The sequence below is a fragment of the Limulus polyphemus genome, unplaced genomic scaffold (assembly GCF_000517525.1).
Source record: "Limulus polyphemus unplaced genomic scaffold, Limulus_polyphemus-2.1.2 Scaffold211, whole genome shotgun sequence".
Classification (NCBI taxonomy): Eukaryota; Metazoa; Arthropoda; class Merostomata; order Xiphosura; family Limulidae; genus Limulus; species Limulus polyphemus.
Genome location: NW_013665821.1, coordinates 484,671 through 505,985, shown reverse-complemented (window position 1 = coordinate 505,985; position 21,315 = coordinate 484,671). Strand labels below are relative to the sequence as shown.

The 21,315-nt window shown below is 32.3% G+C and overlaps 1 protein-coding gene and 1 long non-coding RNA gene across 2 annotated transcripts in view; one reads left to right on the top strand and one right to left on the bottom strand.

The window, feature by feature from the left end:
* Positions 1–5,767, top strand: part of LOC106478438 (zinc finger protein ZIC 4-like) — a 32,246-nt gene extending 26,479 nt beyond the window's left edge. Inside the window, exon 2 of the mRNA XM_013938980.2 lies at positions 4,085–5,767. Within this exon, the coding sequence (XP_013794434.2) occupies positions 4,085–4,608 (524 nt within the window). The 3' untranslated portion in view covers positions 4,609–5,767. The remainder of the gene's footprint in view (positions 1–4,084) is intronic.
* A 6,516-nt stretch (positions 5,768–12,283) lies between these two features.
* The window catches only part of LOC111085037, a 21,411-nt gene continuing 12,379 nt past the window's right edge, over positions 12,284–21,315 (bottom strand). Inside the window, exon 3 of the long non-coding RNA XR_002609905.1 lies at positions 12,284–12,514. This is a non-coding gene — a long non-coding RNA (uncharacterized LOC111085037). The remainder of the gene's footprint in view (positions 12,515–21,315) is intronic.

The following is a 21,315-nucleotide window of genomic DNA, read 5'->3' as shown; positions in this document are numbered from 1 at the left end:
TTATATATGTGAGAACTAAAAAGCGTTCCATTTTAATTGTTTAATCCTCGAATTGACCTTTAGCAACTCGCCTTTTCAAACACGTTAAACAATTCATATGTTCTTATGTAAATTGGTTCGTTGCTCTTAAAAGTGCTTTCCTAGTTTCGTGAGTTTCTTGAATCCAATGCCCTTGTTCCGAAACTGTTTTAATATGTTCTTTGATCTTCTCATACACGAGGATTAATTGTAAATTCAAAATAATATTGACCTTGAAAAAAATACTGACGTCATGCTATTAAACAATTAAGAAATTATATTTATGCCAATTTCACAGCGCATGAGCAGTATAATGAGACAAGGACCTGAAATATGTGCGTGGAATACATACTTCTCGGTGAATGACATGTGTGTCAGATATACTTTTACATCTTATCATAGTCTTATTCATGTAATAATTGTTTCAATAAATATTTTGTGCTTTTCGTATTCAATGATAGAAAGAAGGATTTTTTTCAGGAAAGACAAAGCCATCAGTGCATATAACAGATAACAATTTTGACCGTGCTATTTACGCCGCTTCTGAACGTTAGAGGACACTTGTAGATAACAGTCGCTTGGTAAGTTTGCTTGTCATTCCGAGTTAATGTTCAAAGTATCGTTTGTTGAGGATTATAAAGCAAGTGTTTTAGCACGCGGTTGTTTTACGCTGAACCTTAACTGTCGTGTTTTCAATCACGGGTGATTTGCGCCTGCAGGAGTCACTCCTATGTTTTAAGATATGTGCGTGCTCTTTCGCAAGAGTTCTTTATGTTTATATGAAGTCAGAAAACAGATTATCAGTAATGTTGAAATGTTTGGTAACTCATTTTTATATAAAGACCACCTGCGACTCATAAAAAAAACATTTAATAGAAAATTACAAAACTTAAAAAAACACTATCGTTTTCAGTCACGGTTAAAAGAAATCAATTGAAATATTATCAGCATCGTTACAAGATTTTGATTTATAACTTGTATGCAAAAATGAAGCCAATCTGTCTTTATTAATTGATCACAGCTTTTACGTTATGTAGATTGCTAATTCTTTATGTATAGCATCGAAATATTTTTGTCGTCTGATATTATACATCATCATGCTCATTTCACTATCGAGTCTCGAGCAGCAGATGATGTCGATAGCAAAGGACAAGGGGGACTAGAAATAAAAGAAGTACCAAGGTTGGTTGTGGTTGAAAAGCTGTCACCGAGAATTATGCGACCCTTGGTTTCGTTTACAGATACCATCAAACAGGTCATTTACAGCATATACCTCCGGGGAGCGTTACAAGAGCTGTACATGGACATAGAAAAATTGAGTGTGCTCTGTGATGGGGCTTATTACCTTTGTATTTGATCCACTTATTTCTAGGTCAGGAAAGAGAAATAGAAATATCAGTATGAAGGACCAATCCAGACAAAATTTTGGTTATATTATCAAAGAACCTCGTGAGTTTTGGATTCCTCAAAATAAAGTGTGGGTGTTATCTTGTTCTTTAGATAATTAATAAATGCAAAACTGTATTTACATTCATCTACTGTCATGACAACGACCTGTTAACACATCCTCTATCGCACACTCTGGTGGTGGCTAATTAGAATCTGATATTTGCAGGATTTTTCGGGGAATTTTTATAGAAGATAAAAAAAGAAAATAAATATCGAAAAATCACCATTTTTTTTCCTGTTTGGGATTATGGGCAAACGTTGCTGTACGTAAACCTCCGAGTGTTTATTACGTAGAAAAGATATTGAGCAAACAACGATACAGTAAAACTATTCTTGAAACCGTACATACATACAATTGGTTAGATAAGGGAATTTTCATACTGACTCTGGCATCCGTTATTTTCAGGGTTTTTTAGACAAGCTAATGTGTGTTGATAGTAATTCCTTTAATTATATCACTGTCACATTTATAGATATACAACTCTCCTGGTGTCGGGTTTATTTGTAGATACATAATAGAAAACAAATACGCGTTTTAATACTGCATTATCTAAAACTTTAAACTGGTGGTACAAATTCCAATCTCCAATGGCAACGAAATATTTGAAAAAAAAAGTACCAATCTTTACTTACGTATTATTTGTTTAAATCTCACACAGATAGATAAATGTTTTTCTTTTTCATGTTACAGGAACTCTGTACATATTTATCAAACTTTTTTAGCAAATAAAAGTTTAATAAGATGCGTGTTTAAAATATGTTCCTCGATTTTAGGTTATAATTGTGGTAGATTTTACTATTGATATTTTTTATTCTAACTATCAGTGTCCCAAAGAACATTTATCTAACTTTATTTTTATATCAGCTAAAAGTGTTGTATACAACACACACAATGTGAATTACAAACTGATGCAAACTAACGCTATATCCCTGGATATTAATTACAAGTTTTTATGTAAGATTAAGTGCTCGTGTTTTAACAGAACATTTTTAGTATTTAAAACAAGATGATCTGACCTATTTTTATTATACGCTGTGTTTAGTCTCCTGGAAAACCACGTTTTATAATTACAACTGGAAATCTATTTAACTTGCTAAATTTTTTTTTATTTTTATCCTCTTATGATTTTTATTTTAGTAAACATGATTATTGTGGAAAATGCTAGTGACTGATATATAAATATATATATATTATATAATTAGAATGAAGACTGTACTCAACTCTTAGCCAGTTCTGCAGTTTTTCACATACCTTTTATATAAATACATTTTTTGATAGAATAAACCATTTTAAATAATTCCAAATTTCAAGATCCTTTCTATTTACTTTACGTGTATATGTAAGCACATGTTTAAAAGAAAGGAAATAGGTTGAATTTTAAATGTGCCGTCATTTGAAATACATTTCGACATCTTCCATTCCAGCGCTGTAGTATTTCAATCCACTTTTTTCATCTTGTATCAGTGTATCTCTTAATAACAGTATTTATCGCTACTTAGCACGAGATGTTGCCCAACTAGTTCAGCTTCTGCGTTTTGTTTTTATGTATTAGATGATATGTTTCTTGTGAGTTATAAACTTTTAGAATACTGAACCTGCTTGCTTGTGCTTTACACATTTCGAAGCTAAACGTGTCCTCAGTTAATATTTTACTCAAACATTTCTGTCAGTGTCAATCGTCTTGTTTTCCTAGCTCAGTTTAACCTTTTAGATTATCGACTTGATTTTATACTGTTCACTACCGGTAGAGTCCACACGTTGCGTTATACTGAGCACTTGTCTCTTTTTACACGATACAACAACGAATGTAAAGAACTGACAAAAATAACTGAGTGAAGCTATTTATATTCCAGGTAAAATACACACCCCCTCTAGCAGCAATTAGTGAGATTAATTTTGATATTTAGTATTTTCGTTTCCATAAATGTGTGATTCATTTATTATTAGGCACACTGTAACTAATAAATTATGGACTCACAAGCAACTTCGTGCACAAATAGTTGGAAAAGATGTGTTTAAGAAGCCGAGGTGATTCTAGGGTTAAACTGTTGATGTATTAGTATGAAGGTCTACATACATTATTTAAAACAATATCCAGAGCTCAGAGCGACTCTAAACCTGGTTCCCACAGATATACAGTTTTTTTTTCTGTTGAATTGCCTTCACACAATCTTTCATGAAACGGTTCGTTCTAGGCCTAAGTTTCTGATAGCGGATGAAATTATTATTGAACATGCTGTTCATGTGAGTGTGTTACAGTTTCTTTTAAATCATTATGAAAAGTGAATGTTATTTACCTTCATGTTTTTTTCTGTTCATTCTTTCATATTCATCTATTTTAGTTTCTCTTTTTAAATGATGATAGCAAGTAGGTAAAGAATTGATTTTTTTTTAATTCTGTAATTCAAGCATGTTAAAAATATGTGAATTTTTTGTTCTGAAACTTGTCTGTACACTCCTTACAAAAATGGGTGGCATTCAAATATGATAAATAGATTAGCGGTCAATATGTTTTATTGTTCAGAGAGCTTTAGAAAACGAATTATTGGCTATTTTTAAGTTAACTTTATATATTTTCAAGAGTTTTAATGACTACTATTTTTGCCTGTTATACAGGAGAGAAACCATTTAAGTGCGAGTTCGAGGGATGTGACCGGAGGTTTGCTAATAGTTCCGACCGGAAGAAACATTCTCACGTGCATACCAGTGACAAACCGTACAACTGCAAGATACGAGGCTGCGATAAAAGTTACACACACCCAAGCTCGCTAAGGAAACACATGAAGGTACATGGGAAGTCACCTCCGCCGCCCGGCGCAGTGCCGGGTTCCACAGGTAGCAACAGCTCTATGTCTGACTACGAAAGCGACACGCCACCGTGCGCTACCGCAAACGGTAACAACAGCAATGCGTTGATCGGGTCCCAATCTACGGGCACATTAGTCGGTTCTGGCCTACCAGGCCACACGGCATTACCCATGGTAAGCAACTCTGGGCTTGGAGTAGGAAGTGGCCACCCAACAAACTTGAGTGAATGGTACGTGTGTCAGTCTGCAGCAGGTATGCCAACTCCACCCAGTAACGAAAACTCACCTGTGGTCGGAATGGCTCACCATCTTCACGGTTCTCCACCTTACTGATCCAATATGTGTACAGATATTGTGAAGCAAACAAACAACCATATGGACGGAGTCTCATGGGTCATCCGAACAGAGGTAAGCCTGTTTGGTTTACATAAGAAAACAGAGCCTCCTATGTCTAAATGGTCTTGTCCACTTTTTCCTCAACAGTCATTACAGCTGATATGCTTACCATGTGTAAATATCTATTTCGGACCTCAGTTTACTTCTAGAGCATGTTGAGCACCTGATTCGTAAAAGAAAAAAAAACTGGACAGAGTTTGAAGGTGTGATAGAATAAAAGATCGTTATTTGTGGGTTTTGAAGACATCTGTGTTAGTTGTGTAAAATGGATTATATGAGAATGCTAGTATACACATATTCATGTATTTATGTGTTTTCTTCTGTTTTACCACAACCTATGAAGAGTCAAAGGTCCATCATAAAATCTAAATAGATAAACCAGTAAAGTCATGCATAACATTAGCATTTACCGAATGTAAACAACGAAAAGCTCTGATAAAACAGAGATACAACGTTTATTCAATGAATGCTATTTACATTTACTTAATAACTCGCCTGTATCTTAGTCTATGTAAATTTGTATCTTGGGAAACTTAAATGAGTATTTCGTTGTTGTTTTGAAAATCAAGATTTGACACAAAGGTTTAATTACATGCGATTTAACAAATGAACGAGTGATTTAGGCAAAAATATAGCTTCGCGAACTCTTGAAAAGTGCACCATGAAAACTTACGTTACGTAGTTATTGTAACGTTCTTGCTTCCTAGTCCTGAAGAAGTAAGGACTTGAACATGAATTAACGTAATTGGTTTATAAAAAAGCTCTAGTTTTGTTTTTTGCCTTTTTTTAAAAAATCAACAGTAAACAAAAAAACAACAAGAAATAAACCTTTGCCATATTTACAAATCAGTAGTAATATTTTGTAAAGAAGTTGGTCACTGTTGATAAATGTAAATGATGCTTTACCCTTCACACCAATTAGTTCATTTTCGAGGCATTTGAACTTCACATGATTTGTTTATGTCTAACGAATTTAATTATTGCTTACTCACCTCTCTGTTGTTAGGATAATGAATAGTTTATGTTTATATGTTCTGTACCATGACAGCTGAAGTAATCTGAGAACAAAACCCTTTCGATGAAGCTGCAAATAGAAAATGTAAACATTTCTATATATATATATATATATATCGAAATGTTTACACATATACAAGAGGCATTTAAAAAATGAAAAAGTATAGAAAGGGAAGTAACTTCAAGTATAACTAGAGAGTAAGTACAAGTGGTATGAATTACAGCTTGTATTGTCAAGCAGGTATCTTATATGAAATATCTTCATGATGAAAAGAAATGTTGTCTTGATTTTCGATATGCTAACAAGAGTTTAAAGAGCTTATGTATGTTAAAATTATATTTTGGATAAGTTGAACAATCAGTTAATCATGTCTTTTAAGCAGCTATAGCTTTCTAACACAGTTATTGGATAACTTTCAGCAATTAATTATCTGAACAATGCATGCAGTGTTGGCCTACTCGTATGTTAACAGTAGCACAAACGGAACTAAGCATTTAAAAACCCGCGTAATCACTTGCAACTGTTTGTTGAACGTTAGTTAAATATGCAAAAAGAGACGAACATATAATAAAGAGATAAAACAAGTGTCCAAAAAAATAAAGAATAAAAACGTTAAATTCAAAACAGTAAATAGTGTGTTGGAACTTCAGGAGTATCACAACCACTGTGTAAAATTGTTGTTTGGTAATAAGCCAGTAATATCTTGCATCGTAGTTTTGAATCATTTGTGTAAAAGAGATGAACATACACTTTGATTGAAAATAGGATATTAGAACTAAACAAGTTATTACAAGTAATGCATAACAAAATGGGAAATGTCCAAGTAGAAGTCAATATAAATTATATTCGATGCGCTGTTCCATAAATAATTACAGTAATGTAAATAAGTAGTTTAGCCACATTCGCTACTTCCTAAATTGATAAAGTAACATACATTCCCAACTATACTATCCCTTTTGTTTATTTTATCATTTTAAACATATTTTGAAGCTAAGTTGCACAAACGCTTTCCAGAGATCGGAACAAACAGAATTCCTTAATTGGTCTTTACGAACAAACCTTCTGGTGTATACTACTTTACAACGTCTGCTTCTCGAGTTTCCTGTAATAAATTTAAGTTCAAGTAAATCTTTAAATACTGGTTAAAAGATCGTTTAATTTTGAAAAAGAAACTTTAATTTTACCACAAAGATATTAAAACTTAATGATATTGAAAAGCTTTTACTAAATAAAATACACACGTGGTATAAGAATCAACGTTATTTATACCACGATCTAATATTCTGCTATGTCCGATTATTTTAGCCTTCTTCGATTTCTTGCAACACCTGCTCAACTGAAGAGATCTTTATATTTCAAGCCTAGACTGTATTTAGAAACTCCTAACATTAAATCACGTTCTTACAACTGTATCTCAACGTGAGTTAGCGGTGATCACCTATCAAGAAACTAATCTTTCCCAACACTCACACTTACCTCGTAGTAATAGCCTTACATACATGCAGTCTTTACACTGACTGTTCTGACGACTGGAATCAAGCCAAGTTAAGGATAGTCGTGCTTCTATTCCACCTCTTCATTTGGTCACCAGATGGTGAAAGCTGTAAGAGGGGTGGAGGTGTGAATCTTCCCGTCTTATGTGTTTATTGTTTGTAGACAGAGAAATGATTAGGCTTTCAGCAGCAACGAACAAACACAGTTTCTAATGTGATCAATCAGAAAACGTAAACCCCTACAAAGATCTCATACAACGTAACTTGACTAGAGACAGTTGAATATCATTTATTGACTTGCCAAATTTTTTACTCTTCGGTTACCCGGAGAACGTTGTACTTGCCTCACCTGGTAAAATAGTGTATACTCTTAACAAAAACAACATATATATAAGACATAAACTAAAAAATATGTGTTATTAGGCATCACTGTTGCAACATTTTTTAAATCTTCACTAAAAACCAATTTTTTGCAACATTTATTGAGAATTAGTGCTAAAAACTGTTGTTTTTTGTACATTTACTTGACGTCTCGAGATTCTAGGGAATTGGCTGATTGCAAAATAAAGAATTATCAAATTAAAAGAAAAACTGCTTTTAGTCACCAAAAACACGTACTACATTGTCTCAGGTAATTATGAAATGCCGAAGAACCTGCATTTCTCCAAGAAGAAAGTTCATGTAACACTGAGCTCATGTTAATAAAAGCACGAACGTAGGAGGGCCATCTTCACATACAACGTTTGAAAATAGGCCTCTTAATATAGGGACCGTGTTTCAAACTTGTGGGATAAGTGGTGTTCGTTTTCATTACACTGCTATAAATCGCTCAAGAGTACTTGATGCGAAGTAACGCGTCCCCCTGTTTCACTGAGGAATTCCGGGTCGTATTTTATGACGCGCGGAAACGGAACTTCAACCGCACAATAAATTGATAGTCATCTAATTAGGAAACGTTGTATACCAGCAAGAATGAATCAAATTCATTATCTTCATCAAAATAGTTAATTGTCCTGAGGTTCCAGAATAGGAAAAGTTAACTTAAAGTACCTCTCTTTATTTCCACATTGAAATAGCGATGGCGCCAACATGGTCAGCCCTAACTGTGTAACCCGTTGAAGACTAACATTAAACACATCGAGGCTGAAACAATATATCGGAAAATGGGTTACCGACAAATAATAATCCACTAAAGATCCTATTCCAAACTGAAGCCAGAAACACAAACCTCTTCACAGTTATTAGCCACTGAGCTGTGATATCTAATTCCATACAAGATAAATTAACTATCAAATCCTGACTGCACAGATTACACACTGCTTTTTTGTGAGAACTCAAGCGCGAAACTGGGAGGAGTTATCGACAAGTTGAAAGACTGGGAGGAGCATGACGATAAAAAAATTAGTGTGTTTTTTCTGAAACTAAAAGTAAGAAGTGAACTCATTTAATATTTAAATGTAGATTGGTGGAATTGTATGATAAGTAATTTTTGCATTTATTTGAAAGAAAATGTGATCATTAAAAAAATCAGGAAGTTATTCGACAGTTTTTTTTTTGTAGGTGTCCTTGCTAAACGTGATATAATACATGAATGCAGCGTGTTTCTTATTCATTTTAACTTCTATGTAGTGAGGACTCATACCTCTCTTAATCTTCCATTGTTTTCCATTCCGCTCTTCTTTCCTTCCAATCCAAGTTCAAAAACTAGTTACTCAGTGAAGACACGATGTTCTTGGATAAACAGTGTATTTAAACAGGAATTGCGGAGCTGACATGAAAGAAAATGTCACAGCAGAGTGGAAGGTGCAAGAAAATTCTGTCCGTTAACTAAGCTTCTAAGATTCTAATAAAGATGTAACATATCATTGATCATGTCTACTGGGCCTTTAAGTACACTATAGCCCTCCTCTCACACTTTCATACGCTTCACGGCTTCTGTTAATGAATGTGTTGATTCAAGACAGCCAAGTATTTCAGTCCAGTTTCATTATTTCTACTGATTATCATGTAAACTATTTCTACATATTAAAAGTAATTGATGTTTTAGTTGCCTGTTCTTAACACGATGTCTTCTATATAGTATTATTGATAATTAATATTTCCAAGTCAATGGAATCACTTGGTCTTTTTGTAATTATGAAACGTTAATTCAGTTGTCACTCCGAGCTGAATCTAATTTGAATAACTGAAACAGAAAATTGTGCTCATTATAAAAGATTTTCATACTATATAAATGTAGTTAAAATTTGATAAAAAATACTTTAGATTTTTTCAAAGATTTATCAATGATACCATGTATGATTTTTATAGCATTCGAAATAATCCTTTGCACACAATTTACGTGTTTAATGAATTTGTGTGTGTTTTTAAGTTTTGCTGTTTTCAGCGTGATATGTGATTAAATTCGTGCTACCTTATTGCGCTCTACAGTGTGATAGGCTAGAAGAGGAATGCTTTTGTTTACTTAATGATTGTTCATAATTTAATGAGAACTCCGTTTCATCCTTACACAAAGCTTTATTAGAACTTTAAAAGTCATTCTCCAGTTCTTTTAAGCTATGTTTTATTTTTCATGTTTGTATTAATGACACTGTTGCCTTATAGCTGATCCATTGATCCTTTCTCTTTACATAATGCATTGAGTGTGTTACACCATCTTGTAAATAGATTAATGAATGACAAAATATTGTTTTTACAAAGAGAATCGAAATGTCCATTGTATTATTGATTTGTGTATTGTAAGTACTGGTGTTGTGTACAGTTATGATGTAAATTTTAATAAAAACTGATAGTGAATTGTTGTACCTGTCGTATGTTATTATAATACCCATTCAACCGAACACAATAAAACCGTGCTATCAGCAGCTTGATTTGTTTATAGAACTTAACATGAAATTCGGTCAAATATCTTATAGATAAGAGAGCATCAAGAAAGCATTATAGAAATAGTAATCGTGCATGTCTTTAGACACGTTGCAGACGTAATTTCTATAAGTATAAATTTTACAACATAGTTTTTTAGGTTTCTGTATTTTCAAGCTTCGATTATTTTTTGCCATATTTTTAGTATGTAGATAATTATCCTATCCAGTTCTTTTAAACATTTATAATACATCATAAAATTAAAGGTAAATCACCGACTTTTAACAGAAATGTTGAACTTTACTTTCCTACATTGCTGTTAAATATTTATTTGTTTTAATACAACAGATTTTTGATATTAGGGAGAAGTATTGAACAGCTGGAATTCAAAAGTTACAATGAAAACTTTCAAACGTTAGATAAAAGAAAACAATGAACATAGAAAAATGTATAATATCTACAATTTACATATAATTGGTGTTAAATAGGTTACGTATAGATAATTCTTGAAACCTTCCAAATATCGAAATCTTAGGCGTGATACTAACGTCAAAAAATTATCGTAATAAGCTTGATGTCAACGTTTTCATGCTTCACTGGAGTCTCTTTAAATTCCTTGAAAGCAGATTCTTAGCACTCGAGATCACTCATTTGTAAATACAAGTTTCTATTTTTAGAACCCTGCGTGTAAGCTTATTTTGAAAACTCTGAGTTTTTGTTATTTTGTTATAGCAGTCTCCATTCCTAAAATAAATATTGGATTATATTTGTGTCCTGGAACTTATATGTCTGTGTAAACCGTTCACACTACTTAAAGGTATTCGAAAACATTACACGGGTCAACAGAATTCCTCTTATCAATGGCTAATCTAGAATATTTCTGACATTTCATTTACAGTATTTCGAAGATCTTGTTATCATAAAAAATACATGATGTTTTTCGAACATGAGTACGTATGGTAAAAAATGTCTTTAGCAAAAAATATAGTTAGCCTCGAAATATATTTGATCTTAACTTCATTAGTTAAACATATTCCAAATATCATACTGCGCGGTATTGAAGTATTATGGTTATAATATTATACTAGTATTGTCAACTCTCAGGAGTTCAGTATTAACTTTTCATTAATTCTCTGAGAATGCAACTAATCTCAGTGTTTATATTCAGGAATTCACTGTTTAATCTTAAATGTAAACAAGTATGGCTTTCGTAAAATTATTTACTTTTTCACAGCATAGATACCCTTTCAAAGAAAGAAAGATGGTCAAACATTTCAACAGTATAATCATTTGTAATATTTCAAGTAATTTTTTTTAGGGTAAACCTGTTTTTTTATTTAAACATTATGCCTTCTGGAGAGATTATTTCGTCAAATTTTACCGATGTTTGATGTATATAAAATAGATTACTGTACAAACCAAACTATATGTTGCTTAAAAAAGCTAAAAAAAAACATAGCTTTGTAAGAAAAAAAAGATTGACATTATAATAAACTACTACTAAAAATGATTAATTGAAACAAAATGCTACAGTATTGTTCTATCTTTTTTATTATTATTATTTGAACAACGTGGATCGTAAATCTTCCAATACTGCGTGTGTGTAAATTACAGTTAATACCTTCTGAGACCAACAGTGAAAGGTTAGAGAAACTTAGCAGATAGTTTCCAAAACGGAACCCATAGAAATGTTACGGATAAGAGGATTTCTAAATATATTCCTCTCTTTAACCTGATGTTACAAATGCCTCATTAAAATTGCACTGTAATTATTCTGAAGGTGAGTTTCCAAATGGGGAGGTTATTTCTTCCGCTAAATTAACCTCATTAATGCAGATGTTCCCTATGGTTTTACATAATTAATCAGTCTTCAAAATTCTAGAACATTTGAACACCTAATTTGTTTCAAAGATAGCTTGTGTAATGGCAATCTTGTAGTTTTCTCAGTTTGAAATATTCAGTATTATTTCGCTTCAATTTACAAAATAAGTCTAGGTTATATATATATATATATATGTGTGTGTATATGATTTGTAAATAATATAGCATTTAAATGCCTTCCCTTAAAGACTATATGTGACATGACGTGACGCAAAATAGCAAATACAGAACGAGCCATCATAGTGCAGGTTATCTATTCAACATGAACTTTCGTATTCCTCTTTTATCCAAGTAAGTCCTTTATTTAGCTTATATATACACACATAGCATGAAGAACAATTAAGCAGGTTTGAGCCTCCGAGCCCGACAGCCGTCGATTTGTACCATCGATCGCAAAAGCCAAGGTGCAAGTGGGCGCGGACGTCCTGCCTTCTAACGATGATTTACGCCCACCTGTCACTGCAGCCATATTTGTTTAGCCAACACCAATAAATTTCCGAGCAAGCTGATAGTTCAAGACTTCACCAGAGAACCATCAAATAGGTAATTTGGTGTACGATGATGGTAGTGGAACCACCCGTATAGTTAAAGCCTGTAATCAGGTGAGTCATATATTAATGTGTTAAGAAACTGTGATCGATTAAAGCTATCCTTAAAGCTTTAGAATGTACTCACTAATGTTGCTAAACCACTGAAACCTTCGTCATTATTTAATCTTCTTAGACAACTACAAATGTTGAATTGTAAGGGAAGTACTAAAATCACATTAAAAAACTCGGGTGTGAATACAAGATTACAACATTTTAGAACATTCATGTTTACATACAGACGTATTGTAGTACTTTATTACTTAAAATTAATTTTTTGCGCATATTCTATAGAATCTGAAAAATGATGTATAAATCCAATGTATATTTGTATTCAGGTGTTTTGGTTTTTTTTGGTGACTTCGTTCTAAGCTACGTGTTATTAAGTATCAGTTGAACTATGATAAATTTAATATGTTATTTTATATGGAAAAAATTAAGTATAGATTACTTGGTATCGACAAATAATGTTAAGTTTTGTTATTCAAAAGTAAGAGACGCCTTGCTATAAGTCATTATTTGTGTTTATACTTATGGCAAAGCTATTATGGTTATCTGTCGCTCTTCCTAGTTTTAAACTACTGACCAGAGGGAAGCGGCCAGTCAGCAACACCCTTCCATCCATTCTAAGGGATTGACTTTCACTTATAACACACTCATGGCATAAAGTTCGGGAAATAATATGTGGTATCGCACGGATTCGAAACGAAGTTCACAGGGACAACTCATTCCCAAGTCAATATTAATGGTGCGCAATTGTTTTGAGAAGTAGTACACATATTTCAACAAGAAAAATAAAACATATTTTATTCCTATACTCTAATGCTATATTTATACACTCTACTGCTTTACTTCTACACTCCACTTGTTTAATTGTACACCCCAGTGCTTTATTTTTACACTCTACTGCTTTATTTTTACACTCTACTGCTTTATTTCTACACTCCACTATATCATTTGTGAAAGGTGTCCAGGATAAAACTCTGAACCGTTTATTATAACAGAAACCCCAAAACTTTACGGTCATGTGATGAAATCTTAATCTTAAATACCTCGGACAGAGAATAAAAGCAAGCAGGAATTCAGATGAACTGTAATTTATATTGATTATTGAAGAACTATGTACATTAGAATATTCAATTTAAAAAATAATGAGAAATATGATTTATCACGAATTATTATGCCACATACAGGAAAAAGAGTAATTATTAACTTTATTTTTATATCCCTTTATTAACCAATATGTGTGAAAACAGTTTGGACGTTTCTTGTGGTAATCTGATTCTATACTGCTACTCAAGTGACATAAGCACTTTCTTCCATTACCATATGTGTTATATTGAACGAACAACAATTTTATAGAACATTTAGAAATTTTCCTTGGAGCTTGCGATACTTAATTTACCAAATCAAATCTCATCTTCGTATAAATAATACACAACATATTGGATTCAACTTGTATTTAAAGTCGACGAAAAATCAGAATGAATAAAAATGAGACAAGCTAAGTTACATGTATAATTGCAGACGTACAATTCATGTAAAATAGGTAAATGGATCGGTATAAGTCAGTTGATATCTTACAGCTAATTCAAAAGTACATAAAATGTTATATTTATATTCAAACGTTAAAATATATGCAAATTAAATATTCTCAAATGATTGCAACACATTATATATTTTACTCTTCATTATATATGTATTATTCTCACTGTTCTTTCTTATTATATCTTTATAATATCTATATAAAACAATTAAATGCTAAAATTGAGCATATCAAGAATTTTACTATAGAAATCCTGTTGAATGAAATAGAATCATGTAACTGATATCGTTAAAAACGTAGTCACACCAATTAGAATTACATAATATATCTCACAAAGTCTGTGTGATAACTTCTTGTTGAAAATGCACATTTGAATCTTAGTATCTTAGATAATTGGTTAATTCACGGCTATGTCAGTATTTTGTACTTTTTATATTTAAATATTCGTTAGACGTATTGTGCGTTAGTTTTCTATCAACGTGACATTTTTCTGCCAACGAAAGTAACATAAGAGCTTTTATGGTGAATTTATTAACGCCCTGAATAGTGTCAGGTACTCGAGACCACGCCTTTATGTGTCACGCAATGCAACTAACCATATAATAAGTAAGATATATATATATATATGTGTGTGTGTGTGTCTTAGAACAGATACTTTAACTATTAGACGGGACAGGAAATCCACAACCATATGTAATAACTGTTATGTCTTTAATTTTATTATTTCTATTAGTGATGCGGCACCCTAAAACCATACATAGTAGTAGTACAAGGTTGAAGTTTTGTGAGACGATCTGAAAAGGGAATTATAAATCGTTTTTCTCATAGTCTTTGCATTATAAATCGTCTTTCTAGGCCAATCATTGAATGGCCATTATACAAATATATTTATTCTTAAATAAGCAATTTATATAACTGAATAAATAAAATGTATAATAACAAAATATCTTCTGTCGAGTTAACAAAATATTAATTGCTATGCTTTGAAGCAATTATTTTAGCGTTTATTGTAACCATTAAAATTAACACAAATAAAAAATTCAATAACTAGAACATAAGGCTGCTTAATTACAGCATAAATTAGAATCCTTACGAATATCATTTCAATTTATATCAAATGGGTAGCAAGCTGTGCGAAAAAGTCTGACTTGGGCATTAAAAGTGTCTCTTAACATATCGTGTATTGTATGTATAGTAATGAGAGAACAGCGAACACAGCCTTAACAACACATTCACTCTAAAGTCCTTTTTCTACATTTGAAAACAAAATAAAATTCATTTAGAATCTCTTGGCGCTTAGTTATTAAAGATTTCTGGCACAAATTAGCTAACTTGATTAGAAAATAAAAATATACGTTAATGAAGCTGGTCTTAAATAGGAAAACAACTAGAACTACTTAACAAGTGGTCTTAAATAGGAAAACAACTAGAACTACTTAACAAGTGGTCTTAAATAGGAAAACAACTAGAACTACTTAACAAGTACTTACTTTCGATTTACAAGAAAACTAGAAGCTTCACTCATTAAATAGCACTGGACCATCAGTTTTAGTTTAGATTTGTTTTACAACTGACAACAGATTAAAAACACTTAGTCATATCGATCAGTTTTAATTTCTCCTACCACTGAGAATAGATTAAGACATTAAGTCCTTTTCAAAAATAACATCGTATTGTTACTAACTTTACTATTCTAAGCATAAAAGATTATAATATTTATCGCCAATTTAGTTCAAGGATTTTAACTTAGTGCTACTCTTTAACATGTACGGTTTTAATGTCGTTAATCCGAAAGCCTTGGAGCGTTTTCATTTCTATGTTTATATTTATTTTCATGCATAAGACCTTAGACCTGAAGAATGATCTTATATTTTTGAAACCTTTATAACTTCAGCTCAAAAATTGTTTGACTTTCTGCCTCATCAACTTTTTATTCGTGGGGGCACGTGTGAAATCTTTTCTCACAGAAACTATTGATAAAGTTTTGGTTGCGTCAAGGTTACAATATTTATTGTATTTAAATGCGAATGAATATAAAGAAGCAACAACAACCTTGAGTAGGATTCCCTTAATGAACTGTTGTGTTATTATGATACCAAAGTTTAAGTGAAAGTCTGTGTATTTTCGGAATGAAGAATGATAATTAGATGAACCTATAGCCTATGTGTTTGTGTGTGATTTCCAATTAAATGTGAGTTTTAATATCTACCACATGAAATATGATATGAAGAAGCACCTAGTTTTTAGGTGAGGATTTGATATCCCTCGAATAAAGTGTGATAACAAGATGTAGTAATGGTTTAGGCGAGGTATGAATGCTCTAATTCTCTTTATTAGAAATTTGTGTAGAAATTTATTATCAACATGTTTCAAATCTAATGTTTTCAAAAAATTATTGGAGCTAAAGTGAGTTTAAATTAATATTAGAAAACGCCCCGTTTCTCTACCAAGTCTTCTATAATTTGGGTTCTTAATAAGTTTTATCAATATTTTGTACTTAACCCAGTTTGTTTCAGAACAAAATATTTTCCACAACACATTCTAAAGCGACATGTGAGTACTTTGAATGGGAGATTCGCTATGCAAAAATCAATATTATGTCAGTGTTAATGAGAAGTGGTTTTTCACGGACTGTTATAATATTTCTGTAACCACGGTAACCATAACAAGACAAAGCGCTGTTATTATTTGAAAGAGATTGGCTGAAAAATACATTAAAACAGGAAAGAAAGATCTTTTGAATATATAAAGTGATAATGTGCAAACCTATAATAATTATTAATATTTTTGCTCGGCCCATGATTTTAGTTTTTCTCTGAGGAATGTTGCAAAAGTAAGAAAAAAAAGGTGGAAATATAAATGAAGAAGTAAGTACCTTGGTTACAACTTCTAAAATGACCTAGTTTTAAACAGTTTTCACTATATTGAAGCATCTGCATTAAACGTTTTGGTTCGGAGTGAAAAAGTGTGAAAATAATTAATTTAGTTTCACTATAAATACCTAGTTTTCGAGATTTCGAATATTAATATCAGGCTTAATACTTATAATAAATAGCCCAAAATAGTGACAGATACATTTCATCAGAGTACCCCTGATAAAGAAAATCCATCTTTCGAAAGCGCTCAGGTTATAGAGTTTTGTAGTTGTCTTTAATTGATTTTTCGAAACTACATGTTTTCTTAACATCATAAATAGCCTAAAATAGTGATAGATATTTCCATTATCATATTAACTGAAATTATTAATTATATTTATATTTTGAACAAAATTTCCTGTGAGGTATATTATAAGAGGCTCTACCCACGTGGAAAAAGTAAAACAATAATTTTCCAATAAGTTGTGTGCATGCATACTTATCTTATCGTACTCTTTGACCATGATCATTATACACAACATCTCTATTCCCTCAACTTAAAAACATACTCATTATATACAGTATCTTCTCACTCTTAAATCCACTATCATTACGTACAGCATCTTCTCCTCCACTTACAACCATGCTTATTATACATAGTATCTTACCTTCCACTTAAAACCATAATCATTACGTACACTATCTTCCCTCACTTAAAACCATATTCATTACATACACTATTTCCTACACTACATACAGTATCTTCTCTCCATTTAAAACCACACTTCTTATCTTATACACTGCATTTTCTCCTCTACTTAAAATTATACTTCTTACACACACTATCTTCCCCCACTTAAAACCATATTCATTACATACACTATTTCCTACACTACATACAGTATCTTCTCTCCATTTAAAACCGCACTTCTTATCTTATACACTGCATTTTCTCCTCTACTTAAATTTATACTTCTTACACACAGTATCTTATCCTGCACTTAAAACCATGCTCATTACTTACACCATCTTACCCTCCGCTTAAACCTACAATAATTACAGTCAATACATTCTCCCTCTATATAAAACCGCGTTAATTGCATAGAGTATTATCTTTTTTATCTTCATTTTAGGGGAACATGCTTTATTCCTTATGATAAACACAATTTGTTAAGTTTGCTATGTAGTTTTTAAATAACCTCGAGTAGTAAAATAATTCAAATACTGAGGATATCCTTTATTTTATAAGAACAATGTTCTAGGTCCTGTACTGTCCATGAAATTGTTTCCTCCATAGTCAGTCGTGCTCAATCTGATGACCATGATAATGCACTATTGCCCGGCACAACAATTTTCATTACAACAAGCCTTAAACTGCATATCTTTAGAGCTTTTCTACAAATTCTCTATTATGCGCAGACGTCGGCTTTCAATAGCACATTTGCCCCACAGTGGTACAGCGGTATGTCTGCGTACTTACAACGCTAGAAACCGGGTTTCGATCCGTGGTGGGCAGAGCACAGATAGACCATTGTGTAGTTTTGTGCATAACTTAAAACAAACAAACAAACAAAACTTTATTATTCCAGTTTTGCCCTGGGCAAGACTTTTTTAATACAACCAAACAAGAACACATTTAAACAGATCAAAGACAGAACTCAATTGGAGCTACTCAGGGTACTTGATATGCATCCTGACGGATGAAATTGCTGTAATCCCAGTTTCTTCATCCACTTTTCTCATGAAAGCAACAAATAATTTCGAGGTGTGGCTGCAAATTTAGTAATTTTTGCCTTATGTGATTCTTTAACTTCAAATCCTTATTTATTATCTTGTTGTCTGTATCAGGTGATATGCTTAGCATCATACGATATTGTTGTTTTTTTATGGGGGGGGGGGAGTCCTAGGATTTTCTTTTGTAAGATAGTCTTGATTTTGGGAATGATTGCGTTGCCCCCGATTGGTTTAGGGTGTAGTTTTGAATCTCCTTATTGTCCTCATCGCTGTGCGAGATTTTCTGCTTACACTTCTTTGAAACGCTGTATCTTTTGGCTCTACATCGTTGAACAATCTCGTTATACTAGTAACTTTCTTCGAAAACGGGTGTGGCAAACATTCAGCCAAAAGTTTACCCATAGCAGCACTGCTTGTGAGTGAGGTAGAGTTGGGAATTAGCTGTGAACCAAGTATAAGTGCTAAAGCTATCGCCTGTGGTGACACAGCTGACACTCCTCTGTATTAGTATGTACAAATAGTTATTTTGAAATATGACAAACACTCTATACATTTAAAAGCTTAATTTCTGAATGTTAAGTAATATATCATATGTTATTTTTAAACGTTATGTAAAAACCTAACTTGTTTCCAATAAATTATTTAACTCTTACAATGTACTATCTTATTACAAAAAGACACAAAGATAGAGCCACAATAGAGACACATTTTCATGACCTAAGCTGTAGATTTTACACAAAAATAACTCTAATTTTACTTGCTTCAAATCAACATCATAATCATAATCAGCACTTACACAGTTAAGTATTCTAATTATTAAATGGTTCTCTTAAAATAATTTGGTTAATTAACACCCTTGGAATCCCTCAGAATATTTTCCCTGATTTTCTCAAACTTTTACGATTCCCTTTAAATTTTAGAACAATACAGATTCTATAAAGATTGCAGTTTTTCAAGCCCATGGGTAATCTGGAAGAAAATTCTTGCTACAGAGTGAATCTATTGTCCTGATTTTCCTGTCTTCAGTCAATTCTATCTGATACATTGAGAGACACGAATAACTAAGTAAAAGTATTGTTTACAGATTCTATTCAAACTTGTGGAGTGAATGTCCAATAAATATTGTTTAATTGCTTTTGAACCTAACTCTGAATTAATTTTACAGTCATATAAATCATGATGAAATGTAATTACGCTCGTAGTTTATAATCTCCTTATTTTGATAATAACATTTCTTTTAGAGTTAGTAAAACACCTCCCTCATATTTGGTATGTTTCAAAACGGACTTATAGTTGAAAGTTAAGAAATACGCATTTATTAAATAGAAACTTTCTCAAGTATAAAACTATATCTTATGAATAAAATTATCGAAATGATCAAAACAGTTTGTGCCTATTGTTATGTACGTTTATATTTCTAATATATATATATAACAACTCAACATTCAACGTGTGTTGCACATTAGAGTTTAACTATTGTTTTGTGGCCGCTTAAAGTCTGCTCCTGAGCCAGGTATCAAAACTGAACTGTGCATTTCAAAAACGAATGAGTATGCATAGAACGAACATAATATAAGTCCTCCATTGAATGTGTTAAAATTATATTCATTCATCCATTTTGACGCCATATATATTCAATGTCATATATTTTATAGCTCAAGGAACTAATATATTTTTTACGAACCGATTTCTCAGATCTTTTGTACTCAGGTATTAAAGATTTAAACAACGTTCTCAGGGGGGGTAGATTAGTTAGAGGAAATAGGCATACCAAACATAGAAGAAAAAGCTTTGTGTTCAAGAAACGACAATGACATAGTATTAATATAAGAGTTTACAGCTGTGACTTCTTTAATGGTACTTTTTTTGGTCATTACTTAAATCTTGTTTCTCTCCATTGTCATATTTCAGTCTGATTCATTTGCTACCTTATTTTCGTCTTGATTTTGAGGTAGCTGGAGGTATTAGTAAAGACTGAGTTACAACCAACTGTTTTCCCACCACCTGTATGATAAATACAGTTACATGTGACGATAACATACGAGTCACTTGTCAAGGTAATACTTAAATCTAATATGGAAACTATGCAGATAAGATGGTAAAACAGAATACCAAATATAAGCGTGAATTTTGGGACTAATGATATACCGAAGGAAGATATTATGGTAAAAATTATACAGAGTTAAAAACTTTGAAAACCCAATTGTATTACAAATATCTTACCATATACGTTTTTATTGTGAGTTTTTATGTCTGTAGTAAATTGTTAGGTGTTAAAACAATATATAAAACTATGTTTAGAAAAACTCAAAAATAAATTGTAGCAAGGTTAACATCATTCGTTGCATGTATTTTGATATAATGTTGTTATTTTTAATGTATTGAGCTTGCTGTTCACCAGATACATTCAGTTTTATATGTCGAGGAATAACGCATCATTGGGACATGTTGACCTTCGAGAAGACGACTTTAAGGGTTGGTCGTCAGGACGCATGCTCAGTGAGTAACTTGTTACCTGGGCAGCAAGAGGAGTGGCGGAAAATATATCGCTCGTTCAGCTGGTATAGTGGCACTATGTTCCAACCTTCCCAACAGGGATGACATTTGTCACAAGCTAAGGCGACGCTTAGTGACACCTGGGGGGTGGACCGGGGTCGTAGGGGACCGGTCC